The sequence below is a fragment of the Mustela nigripes genome, chromosome 2 (genome assembly GCF_022355385.1).
Source record: "Mustela nigripes isolate SB6536 chromosome 2, MUSNIG.SB6536, whole genome shotgun sequence".
NCBI classification, from domain to species: Eukaryota; Metazoa; Chordata; class Mammalia; order Carnivora; family Mustelidae; genus Mustela; species Mustela nigripes.
In genome coordinates this window covers 88,072,756-88,088,888 of record NC_081558.1, presented here as the reverse complement: position 1 = coordinate 88,088,888, position 16,133 = coordinate 88,072,756, and the positions used below count along the sequence as shown (strand labels likewise).

General features: G+C 37.6%; 1 protein-coding gene and 1 pseudogene across 5 annotated transcripts in view; one reads left to right on the top strand and one right to left on the bottom strand.

Annotated features, from left to right (window-relative positions):
- Nucleotides 1–16,133, bottom strand: part of ATP2C1 (ATPase secretory pathway Ca2+ transporting 1) — a 168,654-nt gene that overhangs the window by 89,467 nt on the left and 63,054 nt on the right. For all 5 annotated transcript variants that reach the window (XM_059390914.1, XM_059390915.1, XM_059390913.1 and 2 more), the window contains 2 exons: nucleotides 3,196–3,306; nucleotides 465–581 (listed from right to left, as the gene is read on the bottom strand). In XM_059390914.1, the coding sequence (XP_059246897.1) occupies nucleotides 465–581; nucleotides 3,196–3,306 (228 nt within the window). The remainder of the gene's footprint in view (nucleotides 1–464; nucleotides 582–3,195; nucleotides 3,307–16,133) is intronic.
- On the top strand, nucleotides 6,490–7,943 carry LOC132012538 (elongation factor 1-alpha 1-like; annotated as a pseudogene).

Sequence of the window (16,133 nt, the reverse complement as noted above, 5' to 3'; positions counted from 1 at the left end):
ACAATCTCCTAAAATTATTATCCTCGTGTTATAGATAAGACTGAATGGATAATAAGGATCATACAGCTAGTAAGAAATAAAGACAGAATTTGTACCAGGCAGTCTGGATTCAAACTACCTTATTTTTACTACATTTTCTAAGCTGGCCGTATTACTTTAAAAAATATTAGCATTCCTTATAATAAAACAAGTGTAAGGTAGAGATCTGTAAAGGAAACTACTATTCAAGTATCACTCCATGTTATACATTCGTAAAGAATTCCACACTAAAAATTATAGAAGTTCCAACTTAACAGCAAACCCTAACAGAAAAAAATGTAGGTAAAAAACATTTTTACATATTATTTCCTTTCTCTACCAAAAAAAAAAAGAAAGAAAGAATGAAAACTTCACAAAAGTAAACAACTACACTAACAAAAATACATGGAAATTACAGAGCAGAGGAGGAAATAAAAATATCTCACCTGAGAAATATACTTCTTCCATAGTGGCTCATCTTCACTGATATCAAACTCATTCCAGCCATGGAAGGCTCGCCTATGACTTACTTCACATTTGTTTAGACCATTCTGAAGATCAGCCTATTAGATTTTACACATAAAAGTTACTGAAAATGTTAGCAGAGGACAAAAGAAGAAAAACAAAAGGATACATATTTATGTTCATATTTATAAGAAATTACACAATAGTCAAAACTAACTTGTAACACACACAAAAAAAAAAATAAGCATTATCAGTGGTCACTTGGGGCCAGGAGCAAAATCTACTTAGAAAGATTAACTGCAGGGGCGCCTGGGTGGCTCAGTGGGTTAAGCCGCTGCCTTCGGCTCGGGTCATGATCCCAGCGTCCTGGGATCGAGTCCCACATCGGGCTCTCTGCTCAGCGGAGAGCCTGCTTCCTCCTCTCTCTCTGCCTGCCTCTCTGTCTACTTGTGATTTCTGTCTGTCAAATAAATAAAATCTTAAAAAAAAAAAAAAAAAAAAAAAAAAAGAAAGAAAGATTAACTGCAGAGGGACCTGAGGGAACTTCTAAGAATGATTAAAGTGCTCCATATCTTAATTCCAGCAGTAGTTAACATTATCAAAATGCAAACTATTCTGTTAATATGGGTACATTATATTTCATGTAAATTACACCCTGACAAAAAAAATTTATTGATGTTTTATGTATGTATTAATGTAGGTATTAATACATTATTATATTAGCAATTTTTGAGTATAAGCAATAAGGCACAGTTTAATAAACAAAAAGGATTTTCTCTGGGAAAAGAGAAATAATAAAAAGTAGCCACATGACTTACAGAAAGCAAAATATGGTACATTTTAATTAGTTTTGTTTGCTTTCATTGTTTTATTTTCTAAAACTAGTTTCTCCAAAAGAACATTCAATGGACCATAACTGCCTTTCTTGTTCTCTGAGCCTATCAAAACCCTCAGACTGCTATTACTTTTTACTCTTGGACTGTATAATCACTTTAAGCAGATAACATATGGTTCCTAAATTACTGAAAATAATTATGTTCTATGAACACCACCTACATTCTTCAATCACTGCAATACTGTGTTTTGTAAGAAATATATATGATATATGATCATTCAGATAACTAAAACATACGTCTCATTTGTATCTGGTCTTCCCTCCAGGGTTGTGGGCTCACAGCTCCTAAACCCTTGTAATTTCCTGGGATGGTAACAATAAAGGCATCTTTCATTGTGTTAATGAAGGCAACTTTCAGGCCCCACCCAAGAACAGCAGCTGGCAGATAGGAGGACCAACCATATGATCACAGGGTTTAGTCCTAGCACCCCACCACTATTCTCCCTCACCTCTGAGGAGTAAAGAGATAGGATGGAGGTTGAATCAGCCAAAGAGATAGGATGGAGGTTGATTCAACCTCCATCCTATGACCAATGACTCAGTCAATCATGACTAAGCAATGAAGTCTCCATAAAAGCCCAAAAGAACTGGGTTTGGAGAGCTTCCAGGTTGGTGAGCACATGGAGACAGGGGAGAATGGTATACCTCCAGAGGGCATGGAAGCTCCAGGCCCTTTCCCCATGGCAGACCTATGTAACTTTTCATCTGGCTGTTGATTTGTATCCTTTACCATATCTTTTTAATAAATTGGTAAACATAAGTGTTACCTTGAGCTCTGTGAGCCACTCTAGAAAATTAAATGAACGTAAGGAGGAACCTCTAATCTGTAGTGGGTAGGTCAAAAGCACAGACAACAGCATGGGGCCTATGACTGACTTCTGAAGTCAAGAGTAAGGGGAAGTCTTCTAGGGCTGAACTCTTGACCTATGGAATCTGATGCTATCTCTGGGTAGACACTGTTAAAATTGAGTTAAATTACTGAGCATCCAAGAATTGCTTGGTGTTATGTGTGGGAGAACCGCCCCCCACCCTGCACCTTGCCACCAACCATGTTGGAATTGGGTCTGGGAAACTTAGAAGAGTCACTGTCACTCATGATTTATTATCATAACTATCATTTAAGAATGAAATTACCTGCATCCCTAAAATAATCAATTTCTTTGGCCAAAAGCTTTATGATAAATTTTGGTAACAGTCTCACAACACTTAAAACACTTAAAAATATAAATGGCTTTAAAACAACATAAATACAACAACCAAAAAACCCTCAAAAAACAGATATCCAACATTTTTAATGCCATCATTAAAATATATGAATTCTGAAAGAAAAATAAAAAACAGTATTCATGTTACATTAGATTGTGCTTTTTAAAACCAGTAAGAAATTAAATTACATAAGCAATTAAAGTTTACTTACAGTCTCTATCTTATACTCACCTTTTACTCTACTTCAGAAAACACTTAAAAAAAAGATAAACTCCTAACTCCACTTGTGTTAATAAATTATTTTATTAATCCAACTAATCCTTACATAGCATTAATAGTTCCTGGCAATGTTAATGACCAAGAGCTGCAGGTAAACACTAGCCACATGCAGCCATTTAAATTTCAGTGAATAAAAATTAAATTAAATTTAGTTCCTTATCTAAATATCCACACTTAAATTCCTCAGTAGCCGTATTTTACTACTGGATACTGTACTGAACAGTGCAGAACACCACACAATGTCATCAAAGGAAATTCTATTGGATGGCATTTACCTATAGTCTAAATGACTGATTTGCTATCTATTCGCTTCCTCCCCACCAACCACTTACTTGGAGAATGCTTGCAACTTCACTGACTGGTAATTCACTTGCTTTTTTTGATGTCAATACAGGAATCATTGTCTCATTTTCACCATTAGGAATTTTTTGAAAACGTGCAACCTAGCAAGTAAAACCAAAGGAAAAATATTTGAATTTACCAAAAAACTGGAATAACAGTCTAGAATAAATGAAAATCCAAATGTTCACAGAAACTTAGTTTCCAGTTAGAAAGCAAACATTTTTAGAGTAATAATTATCTAGTCCTAATAAGATAATCTTCTACTATGTGCTATTTCTCCAGAAAGCACATCTCAAAAATTAAGCCACCAGTACCAGCTAGGACACAAAATTTTTAATTTCCACATTAAATTTTTTAAAAAGCTATTTCTACAGCAATGCAATGAGAAAAAAGTGAAACAGATGTCCTGCCTAGCAGATCCTGAGAATTACATGTAGTCCTAATCCTCCAAACTCATTATGTTTAACAGGAAAGACAGAGAACAGCTAAGTTTTCTCCATTTTAACTACTCCTATTGGTTAGCCTGTTTCTTAACTGTCCAAAAAACAACGGGCTACTCTACGTAAGTACCAGGACAGCAAGTCAGATTTAAAAACCAATTCCCCAGCCAGCAGGAAAACAAAGAGCAGAAGAGACACACAGCAGAGGATGCACAGTTAGGGCAGGGGCTCTGAACAAACAGAGTAAATCACAGAATTGGTGGTAACCATGGTATCTACTTGATGCAGCTTCATAAGAAGTATCTACAGAAAAGTGTTTATTTATTAACACACTTCCAGAAATAAATCCCCGATCCGGACTTGCCTTGGGTCCTAAGCTAACAGCTTCTTTATAGACAAAAAGTTTTGAGAAAGTGAGACAAAATCTCCCCACAGAAATTTTAGCATAGAAAACATTTCAGTTGCTACACATCCACTGATTAAAATACTGAAATTGAAGTGATCCTCTTACTGCCAAGACACAGGTCTTTAAGCATTCAGAGGGAATGTTTTCCCAACCTTGGCTCATCAACATTTTTTAGGGTAAAATATTTCCCTAAAATTTTTTTGACACAACACTTCTTTAAGACAACAAATGAGATTGATCAAAGAAGAATAACTTAATGACTTAATAACTTAATAACTTAAGTTTCTATTATTATAAGACAGTAAAAGACCTGCATGCTGTCATTAGAGGTGTGTGTCTTTGTAAAAAAATCTTCACACTTACTCCAAAAAATAGTAAATACCTGTGGGGAAAAAAGTACTCCCTCATGTAACTGAGTTCTGGAACAATCAAATACATTCATGTTTTCTAATCTCATTTATTTAAAAGGCATTCCTGAATCCTTAAGTACTTTAAAGCAAGAGGAAATATTTTTCTACTTTTAATGAGAAGATACTAATAACTAAAAATTTTGAGGAAACTGGAAATAGATTACCTTTCTTTCATACAAAACAGAGTCTTGAAATTATTTAAAGCATATTTTTACATAATTTGAGAAATTCAAAACCTTAAAGAAAATATTGGAAATCTCCTAAAAGTTGCATACTCGTTTTAGAGCCACTGAATTCCTTATTTCAAACCTACAGAACAAAGTACGATGGGAAAGATTTCATTTTACCATCCCTAAATTAAACACTGGAGTAAACCCTGCAAAAAACAATGAGAACTAAACCAATGTGACATGGCTATTTTATCTTGTGAAATCTTAAAGCAAAATTAAGAAGGAAAAAATATATTTACATTACCTCCAGTGACAATGAGATTAATAAAACCTTTTATTTCTAAGATTCCTGTACCTCAGTTTCTTCACATACAAACAGGGATAATAGTGCCAAAAGCTGTGTAAAGATCACATCCATTAATATAGCACCTGACCCACTAGTACTAAGGGCTGAAACAACTATTTTTCTCAAAAAAGTATTTAACATTTACATGTATATTCACCAGTACAATTAGCTCAATACAGAACTAAATTACCAATCAAGGTGCGTAAAGTTAGATTTGCAATAATCTATTAAAACGTATTTTTTAAAATTTATTTATTTATTTGACACAGAGAGAGAGAGAGATCACAAGCAGGCAGAGAGGCAGGCGGAGAGAGGGGGGAAGCAGGCTCCCCACCGAACGGAGAGCCCAATGTGGGACTCAATCCCAGGACCCTGAGATCATAACCCGAGCAGAAGACAGAGGCTTAACCCACTGAGCCACCCAGGTGCCCCTCGATTAAAATTTATTTTTCAAGACGCCTGGGTGGCTCAGTCGGTTAAGCAGCTGCCTCCAGCTTGGGTCATGATCCCAAGGGCCTGGGGTCCAGCCCCCAGTTGGGCTCCCTGCTCAGTGGGGAGCCTGGTTCTTCCTCTGCCTCTCTTTCCCCTGCCACTCCCCACGTGTGCTCATTATATCTCTTTTTCAAATAAATAAAATATTTTAAAAATTAAAATTAAATAATAAAATGTACTTTTCTATCATTGATATAGTGAAAATTGCTATCTCAAGTACCCAATACGCAGTACAGGAACCTTTCTCATAAAATCTTTGTAAAGTAATCTTTTGGTAGTTGTTATAAAAGACAGGGACTGGGGCGCCTGGGTGGCTCGGTGGGTTGGAGCCTCTGCCTTCGGCTCGGGCTCTCTGCTCCGTGTGGAGCCTGCTTTCTCCTCTCTCTGCCTTCTTCTCTGCCTACTTGTGATGTCTGTCAAATAAATAAATAAAATCTTAAAAAAAAAAAAAAGACAGGGACTATGTGGGAATACACTCTCCATAAAATCCTTAATGAGCATTCCATGGCCCAAAAGAGCTAAAAAATGTCAACAGAAGAAAGAAAGACAGTTTCACTTAATGTTAAGACACTGGAGGGACATGATGATTTCTCTCTAAATATATGAAAAGCTGCCATGTGAAAAAAGAAACAACAAAACCAAAGGGTAAGTTCCTAGCCAACCAACTTCTGGAGTTCGAATGAAGAGCACTAGATGTATTCTGGCAAAGGCTAGATAGCCAAGTGATAAGGACAGATTTCACTGAAAGGACTGCTATCAATAGGGGAAAGCTACAGCACAAATTTCTTGGCCAAGGGCAGTAATCTCAACTACATTTATGCTTATTAGATTCCACTTCAACCTAAAATTAATTAAATTATTGAATTTTATTCCTGTTTTCTTTTAAAGCAAATGTTATATTTAGTAGTTCAAATGGATCATTATCTCTATGGCTTATAAGAGTAATTCGTTCAGCTTTTTCGCAACACATTTGCCACCTGAACACAGATGTCGTGAAACCACCACTCAACCTAAACCAGAATGGTATAGGAAAAGACTCATATCAACATCGTCGTCATCGGACACATACATAGATTTGCGTACGTCTACCACTACTGGTCATCTAATCTACAAATGCGGTGGGATCAACAAAAGAATTATCGAGAAAAATTAGAGAAGGAGGATGCTGAGGTGGGAAAAGACTCCTTCAAGATTGCCTGGGCCTTGGATAAACTGAAAGCTGAATGTGAACATGGTATCACCACTGATATCTCCCTGTGGAAATTCGAGATCAGCAAGTATTATGTGACCATCATTGATGCTCCAGGACACAGACTTTATAAAAATCATGATTACAGGCACATCTCAGACTGACTGTGCTGTCCTGATTGTTGCTGCTGTTGTTGGTGAATTGGAAGCAGGTATCTCCAAGAATGGGCAGACCCGTGAGCATGCCCTTCTGACTTACACACTGGGTATTAACAAAATGGATTCCACTGAGCCACCCTATAGCCAGAAGAGATACAAGAAAATTGTTAAGGAAGTCAGCACCTACATTAAGAAAATTGGTTACAACCCCAACACAGTAGCATTTGTGCCGATTTCTGGTTGGAATGGTGACAGCGTGCTGGAGCCAAGTGCTAACATGCCTTGGTTCAAGGGATGGAAAGTCACCCGTAAAGATGGGAATGCCAGTGGAACCACACTGCTTGAAGCTCTGGATTGCATTCTGCCACCACCTCGTCCAATTGACAAGCCCTTGCGTCCGCCTCTCCAGGACGTCTACAAAATTGGTGGTATTGGTACTGTCCCTGGGGGCCGAGTGGAGACTGGTGTCCTTAAACATGGCATGGTGATGACCTTTGCTCCAGTCAATGCTACAACTGAAGTCAAGTCTGTTGAAATGCACCATGAAGCTTTGAGTTAGGCTCTTCCTGGGGACAATGTGGGCTTCACTGTCAAGAATGTATCTGTCAAAGATTTTGTCATGGCAATGTGGCTGGTGACAGCAAAAATGACCCACCAATGGAAGCAGCTGACTTCACAGCTCAGGTGACTATCCTAAACTATCCAGGCCAAATTAGTGCTGGATGTGCACCTGTGCTGGACTGTCACACGGCTCACATTGCTTGCAAGTTTGCTGAGCTGAAGGAGAAGATAAATTGTCCTTCTGGAAAAAAGCTGAAAGACGGTCCCAAATTATTGAAATCTGGTGACGCTACCATTGTTAGCATGGTTCCTGGCAAGCCTATGTGTGTTGAGAGCTTCTCTGACTATCCTCCTCTGGGTCGTTTTGCTGTTCATGACATGAGACAGACAGTTGCTGTGGGTGTCATCAAGCAGTGGACCAGAAGTCAGCTGGAGCTGGCAAGGTCACCAAGTCTGCCCAGAAAGCTCAAAAGGCTAAACAAATATTATCCCCAATACCTGCCGCCCCAGTCTTAACCAGTGTGGAAGAACAGTCTCAGAACTGTTTATGTCAATTGACCATTTAAGTTTAATTTTAAAAGACTGGTTAATGATAACACATTTGGGCACAATTGACCAAAAATCTGTCACAGAATTTTGAGACCCATTAAAACAAAAGTTTAATGAGAAAAAAAAAAGTAATCTGTTCACTCCTTTACTCTTTCAACAAACACCACATTTATTGATAATCTGACTCTGCAGTAGGTCCTTAGTATCAACAATGAGTAAAAAATATCCTGTAGGGGAGGAGGGAGAAGGAAGGGGACAAACGTTAATCAAAGAATAGCACTAATGGAAAACTGCAAATGATCACTACAATGAGGGAGAAGTCCATGGGCAATGAGACCTTACAGAGATTGCAAGCAGGACAGGAAGTTTTCATGAGAAGTGATGCTTATAGAACTGAAAGACAAGAAGCTGCCTCGGGAAGAGATGAAGAAGTGAGGGAACTGAGTGTGCAAAGTTCCCAGGAAAGGAGGAAGCATGGCAAAATGAAGTACTAAAGATTGTAGTACTAAAAGAAAGCCAGCATTTATTCACTTACTCATCTCATCTTTAGACACATAATCAATGCTTATTATACACCAGGCATTGTTGCTGGTACTGACCCAAAGGTAAGAAGAAAATGAAAACTAGCCTCATGTACATACACAGGAAGCAAAAGACTACAAATAATGCACTATACAATAAATGCTCCAGAAAACAATTTAAAAAGGAAGGGTAAATAAGGGAGGAATTGTTTCAACTTATATGGGGAGAGAGGGAGCAGGGAGGACCTCTCCAATAAGGTGGCATCTGGGCACGAATACCTGAAAAAAAGCAAAGGAACCAGCCATTAGATTTCTAGGTAGAAATGTCCATGAGGTAGAAAGGTATGTGTACATACAGGAGAGGCCCAGGTTAGAGATGAGTGGGGGTAGTTATTAGCACATAAGTGGTATTAAAACTGAGAATAAACCACACCAGCACTGAAGAAAGGGAAGAGGTCTATGGCATGACCCTAGGGCCTTCTTCCAAAATAGCAATCAGAGATGAGCAGTAACCAAGAGAAGAAAAGACCAAGAAGCAGCAACTAGTAAGGTAAAAGGAGCACCAAAAGAGAAGTCAAGTGCAACAAGTATTTTAAAGAGGCTGTAAATGGCTAGGTCAAATGTTAGTGAAAAATTAAGATGAGGACTGAGAACTGACCACTGAACTTGGCAACACAGAGATAAAGAGAGTGGTTTCAATGAAGTGATGGTGAACAAAAATCAGACAGGAGTGAATTCAGAGAAAACAGCACGGGACAAGGTAGAGACTGCATGGACAGATAATCCTTTCCAGTTCTGCTGTAAAAAAGAGCAGAGAAAGGGGATTATTATAACCAGAATGGAGTATAGGTTTCAAGAGCTGGGTTGTTTTGTTTTTATTTTAGTGAAAAAAATAACAGCATGTTTATATGCTGATGAGAATGATCTGATAGAGGAAAAACTAGTAATTCAGGAGAGAGATGGGACAACTGATAAAGTGATGCTCTTGACTAAATGAGAGGGGATGAAATCTGACATATTTGTAGGAGGACTGGCCTTAGATCAAAGAATAGACAGTTCATCCACAGTTACTGATGGGAAGGCACGAGTAACACAAGAAGAATGCAGGCATGCTGGTAGCCGTGGTAGAAGAAACATATGGAAATATTCTTCTGAGAATTATCTGGACTGAAAAAATCAGGACATACAAAGCAAAAAAAGCTAAAGAAGTAGGTGGGGGATTTTACACGGCCCTATGGGTCATATTATGGAATTTCTTTCTTAATCCTAAGGGTAAATGGAAAGCCTTGCCATGTGGTCTTCAAAGTAAATAAATAAAGGACATAAGTTAGAAAATTAAAAAAACACAGAATAGGAGTGGTGAAAACAAACCAGTTGGGACACTATTACATACGTCTAAATAAGAGATAAATGTAGCTTGGACAAGGGTGGTGGGGTGCAGGAACAGATGTAGAGGTAAAAATATCAAACAATTATACTAGATTTCTAGCTTGTCCTACATGCTAAACACTAATGCTACTCACCATGGTAAAGAATATTGGTTTTTTGTTTTAGATATTTTTTTTTAGATTTTTTTTTTAACAAATGGTGCTGTGACAACTAGATATTCACACAAAAAAGCATCACGCTGGACCCTTCCCTCACACTATATATACAGATTAACTCAAAATGGATCGAAGACCTAAATATAAGAGCTCAAACTATTAAACTCTTAAAAAAGACACTTTGGGCTTAAATCTTGACCATGGTCTCCTAAATATGGCACCAAAAGTACAAGAAACAATAAAAGACTGAACATTATCAAAACTGAAAACTTCCATGCTGCAAAGGACACCATTAAGAAAGTGAAAAAGACAAACCACAGAATGAGATAAAATATTTGCAAGTCATTTATTTAATACCTACTTATATCTAATACCTTATCTAATATCTAATACCTATAATATATAAATTCTCATATAATATATAAATTCTAATAAGACACAATCCAATCTTAAAATGAGCAAAAGATCTGAATATATTTCTACAAAGAAGATATACAAATGACCAGTAAGCACATGAGAAGGTCTTCCATCCTTAGTCATGAGGAAAATACACATCAAAACCACAATGAGAGAGCACTTCACATCCACTAGGATGACTAAGGTAAAAAAGACAGATAATAACAAGTGTTGGAGAACATACAAAGAAACTGGAACTTTCATATATTGCTGGCAGAATTAAAAGGTACAGCTGTTATGGAAAAGTTTGGCAGCTACTATATATATATATATGTGTGTGTGTGTGTGTGTGTGTGTGTATAAAATTATGTTATTATACAAACATCATATTGTCTGGCTAAATGAGGACAGTGTTTTCAGCTTGAAAATTTCCAAGTTATTTAATAATGCTTTGATTTTGACAACAATAAATAGGCAAATCACATAAATTTAGTTGAAGGTAAATCATCTTGACAGGCAATGCTATGTCCTTTGTGTGTTACTACAAAAGTTCAATGTCCATGATTCCAACTTTCAGACACTAGGTATTATTTGCTTATCTCCTACCTCATCCTAAAAATATCCTGGGCTTAACTGTATCTTAATCTCTGCATAGTTGTTTTACATTTGTTTCAAATAACAGCATTTATTAGCTCTACACCTTGGATGATTTAACTCATGAAACCAATAAGCACTTACTAAATACACCACACACACAACTACAGTCCATAGTCTATACCTTGCAGAGCTGAATAATTCAGTTGAAGAGCCATGTCATACCAGAACATACACATTAAGAGTTACCATACAGCAGTCAAATCATGGCAATGCAAGTAAATGAGTCTGAAAATTCAGGAGAGGGAGATTGTTACAACCCTCAGAATTCTGGGGAACTTCCCTGAAGTAAGCCATTAAAAATGGATAGCAGGGAATGGCTAACATCTGCCAAGGAAGCATTTTATTTATTTTTAAAGATTTTATTTATTTATTTGACAGACTGAAATCACAAACAGGCAGAGAGGCAGGCAGAGAGAGAAAGAGAGGAGGAAGCAGGCTCCCCGCTGAGCAGAGCCTGATGCAGGGCTCGATCCCAGGAATCATGACCAGAGCAGAAGGCAGAGGCCAAGGAAGCATTTTAAACAAGAGATGAACACTGGTAGAAGTCAGAGCAATAGAAATCTAATCTGTATGTGACTAGGCCAATCAGACTAGGATGAAGTGTTTTACTATACACTTCTACTTCCATTAAATGACTCAGATCTATCCGGGTACTAAGACAAACTACAGAGTTTTTAGGTGGATATATTTTAAAACTCCAGAAAATTTAACTTTGGGACATATCAAATAATTCAGTTAAATATAGATCCTATATGCATCAGGCCCCATCACAAACCAACTGAACCCAAATTTGCATTTTAACAAAATAAGCAGGTGATTCACTTATATATTGAGTCCAAGCACTGTTCTACATCAGTTCCCAATTCTGATAAAAATTAGAATTATACAGGGATCGCTATGGATTAAACTGCCCCCACAGAATATATATGTTGAAGTCCTAACCCCGAGTTTAATAGGATTGAGATATGGGGCCTCTGTGAAGTAATTAGGTCATGAGGGTATAAACCCTCATGATGTTATGAGACACCAGAGAGTTCATGTGTGTGACCCCTCTCCCTCTCTTCCTCTCCCCATCCCTTCTCCCCAGCCTCTAGGGCTGTGAGAAATTGTCTGTTATCAAGCCTCCCAGCTACAGTAGCCAGAGCAGACTAAGACAGGGCCTTTTTTCATTTTGGTCCAAATGTCCAGGCACCATCTTTAAAGAGTATGAATCATTAGGTCTGGGATGGAGAGGCCAAAACATCAAATTTTGTTTGGGTTGTTTTTTTGCTTTGTTTTGGGGGGGGGTTGGTTTTTGTTGTTGGTGGTTGTTTTTTGTTTGTTTGCTTTTGAGAGAGAGAGAGAGCACGAGCACACAAGCTGAGGGACAGAGGCAGAAGGAGAGAGAATCTTAAGCAGGCTCCATGCTCAGCACAGGGCCCAACACAGAGCTTGCTCTCATGACCATGATTGAGATCATAACCTGAGCTAAATCAAGAACTGGATACTTAACCAAATGAGCCACCCAAGTGCCCAAAACATTTATTTTTAAAAGCTTCCCAGGGTAGGTCTAATGCACAAAGTTGATCATCACTGGCCTAGAAGATGAGGTTGAAAGGCATGGTTGCATTAAACTCAAACATAAAAGGTAAATATTTTCTAAAATGAGTCATCACTATAGGTTTATAAACTGTCCCTGGAAAAAGAACAACAACAACAAAAAAAATCTGTCACTCAGAACTCAGCACAAGGACAGAAATCTGATTTGAAAAAGCAAGTCAGCAAACGTAGCTCAAATCACCCAAAAGTTAAGCCACAGGGAAAAACAGAAAATATTTCATCCCTAAAAAGTTCGGAGTACTAAATACAGGTTCTTAAAAGTTTTCAGGTCAACTCTTGACAATAAAATCCTTCTAAATTTCACTTGCAAATAATCAGAAACCCTATTCCAACTTCAAACACAACAGTCTTTCTTTTATGTATTACATGTTTTGGCTTCAGCAAAGAGAGGGTAGTTTTAAAACAAAGAGCTTTACGGTTTTAAAAGGGGAAAAGGGAGGAATGCCTGGGTGGCTCAGTTGGTTAAGAGGTTGCCTTCTGCTCAGGTCATGATCTCACGGATCAACTCAAGAAAATCAAGCGTACTCAGAATTAAACTTGAAAGAACCAGGCAACTCTCCATGGTTATTTAACAGCTACAGCGCAGAAAAAGCAGGTTAATCAGGAAACTCTATGGGTCAAACTATACAATGCCACTGTATAAAGGCATAAACAGGCTGAAGAAAACAAGAGTGACACAGCAGTTCCAATGAGACAATGATGACAGTAGTGCCAATTCAAGAACAGTAGGTTCACAGTGATTTACACAAACCAAGTAAACCTGCTCAATTTAAGAAGCAGTTCTTGTTGAGTAAAGCCAAAAGTAAACTGCACTACATAATCCCACCTAGATGTGGTTTTAATTATTGCCACAGAGAAGCTTACACACATAAAACACATGCCAGGTAAAAGGCAGAATTTACACTTCTGGCATCTATCTACAAACCGTATTTGTAGAAATGACACTATCAATCAAAGAAGAAGTGAATTTTCAAAAGGTAATCAAATGACTCCAAGTGTCTTTAATTGATCTGTTCATTAAAAACAAGGCAGCCAGTATTTTTCTATAACACTGTGTAAGTTCACTTATACCCACGCTGTAAAACGCTTAGCTGGATGGAATAATAGTATAGTGCAGAAGGCATCAAACCGAACACCGCTTCAGAGCTGGAAAAACAGGAAAGGTTCTAGACCCCACTCCAACTTCAAACATAACAGCCTTTCTTTTATGTATTACATGTTTTGGCTTCAGCAAAAAAGAAGCTAGTTTTTAAACAAACAGCTTTATGGTTTTAAAAGGGGGAATGGGAGGGGTGCCTGGGTGGCTCGGTTGGTTAAGCAGTTGCCTTCTGCTCAAGACATGATCTCAGGGTCCTGGCATCAAATCCCCAAATCGGGCTCCCTGCTCAGCAGGAAGTCTGCTTCTCCTGCTTCCTTTTCCCCTCCCCCTGCTTGTGTGCTCTCTCTCTCTCAAATGAAAAATAAAACTTTTTTAAAGGGGGAAGGGGAGCCTTAAACATATAGTATCATGGTTTTTAATCATATTAGTTGGCATCAGAATCACCTGGAGGTCTCAACCTCAGAGTTTCTGAATCAGCAGGTCTCGGGAAAGTTTCTTACAAGTTTCTTACAAGTTCTCAAGGAATGTTGATGTACCAGTGCAGGTCCCACTTGGAGAACCACTGCTCTAGATCCCAATTTATAATCCCAAGTCTGTCTTGACAGCTGTATGACCTGGGACAAGTTAATTAACTTCTCTGCATCTTTTTCCTCAGTGGAAAATTGGGATAATACCAATTTAATTTCAACAAGAACTAAAAAAAAATTTTAGAAGTGTGTGCACAGTACCTAGTATATGATGGCTATTCAAATGCTGGCTCCCTTCTCCTAAGGCAATTATACTAATCATATAATTATGCACTTGTCTCACTCCTCACTCTAGATATTCACAAGAGTATGACCTGGTTTTCATCATCTAGGTATCCTCAACAAAGTTCTTAATATCCAATACCAGAAGTACTATTAGAAAAAAATACTGGGATTTCAGTCTGAAAAGACAATTATACAGCAACAGAATAGTGTTATTATTCTAAGACATACCATGCCTTTTAAATGATCTTTCACTCAAAGTACAAAAAAGAAGGCAGAACTGATCAGAAAAGAATTTATTTAGTTATCCATGAATTAGTCTATCTTCTATGAGGACTAGGCAAGTCCCTGTGTTTCCACCTTTGAAAGTGCTGAGATTAAAGTTTCCAATCTCTAAGACATTGAACTTCACTGGCAAATGTAGCAGCCGTGCGTGCAAGCAGGAAAAGTCAACCTGCCTCTGATGAAGCATTTCAAAGATCAGACTGCTGGCATGGAGGAGAATAGAAGCTGGCAAGTGTCTCAAAGTGGGCAGGGCTCATCAGTTTAGAATCACTGTTCAGTCCTACCAATGAAGAAATGTTGGCATGGGAAGGAAAAGGCACTAGAAACACATTTTTATAAAATACTGTATTACTAGAAAGCAGGCTTAAAAACACTTCAAATGAAAAGCAGATTTAAAAACACTTCAAATGAAAAGTCCAAACTGAACTAACATATCTAGGATCATATACATAACTACTCAGAAACATCCACAAACTCCTCCTATAATATGCAAGTTCCTGTTTTTCCACCAACTACAGCTGACAAAGTCACCAATTCAGCCTTCTCATCTAAAAGGCAAAATGGAATAGGACCATTCTCAAACTTCAGTTGTTCTCAGAAATAGCTGGGAGATGCTTATTAAGAATACAAGTACTCCCACTTTTATTCAACATGGTACTGAAAGCCTGAGCTACAGCAATTAAACAAGAAAAAAAGAAATAAAAGGCATCCAAATTGGTAAGAAAAACTTCCACTATTTGCAGATGTCATGATACTACATACAGAAAACCCTACAAACTCCACTGAAACACTACTAAAACTGATAAATGAATTCAATTAGGTTGCAATACAAAATTAATGTAAAGAAATCTGTTACTTCTATATACTACTAATAATGTAGCAGAAAGAGAAATTAAGAAAATAATCCCACTGGGGCGCATGGGAGTTGGTTAAGCACCTGCCTTCAGCTCAGGTTATGATCTCAGGGTCCTGGGACCAAATCCTGCATCTCAGCAGGGAGTCAGCTTCTCCCTCTCCCCCTACCTCCTGCTCACACTCTCTCTCTCAAGCTCTCTCTCAAATAAATAAAATCTTTTAAAAAAAGGATTAAAAAAGATGTGGTATATATACAAAGGAATATTTTTAAAAAGACTGACATTTCTCCATTTGCAAAAACATGCATGGGCCTAAAGGGAATAAGGGTAAGTAAAATAAAATAAGTCAGATGGAGAAAGACAAATACCATATGATTTCACTCATATATGGAATTTAAGAAACAAAATGAACAAACAAAAAGAAAAAAAACATGCAAAAATAATAACAACAACAACAAAAACCAGACTCTTAAATACAGGTAACAAATTGGTGGTTGCCAGAG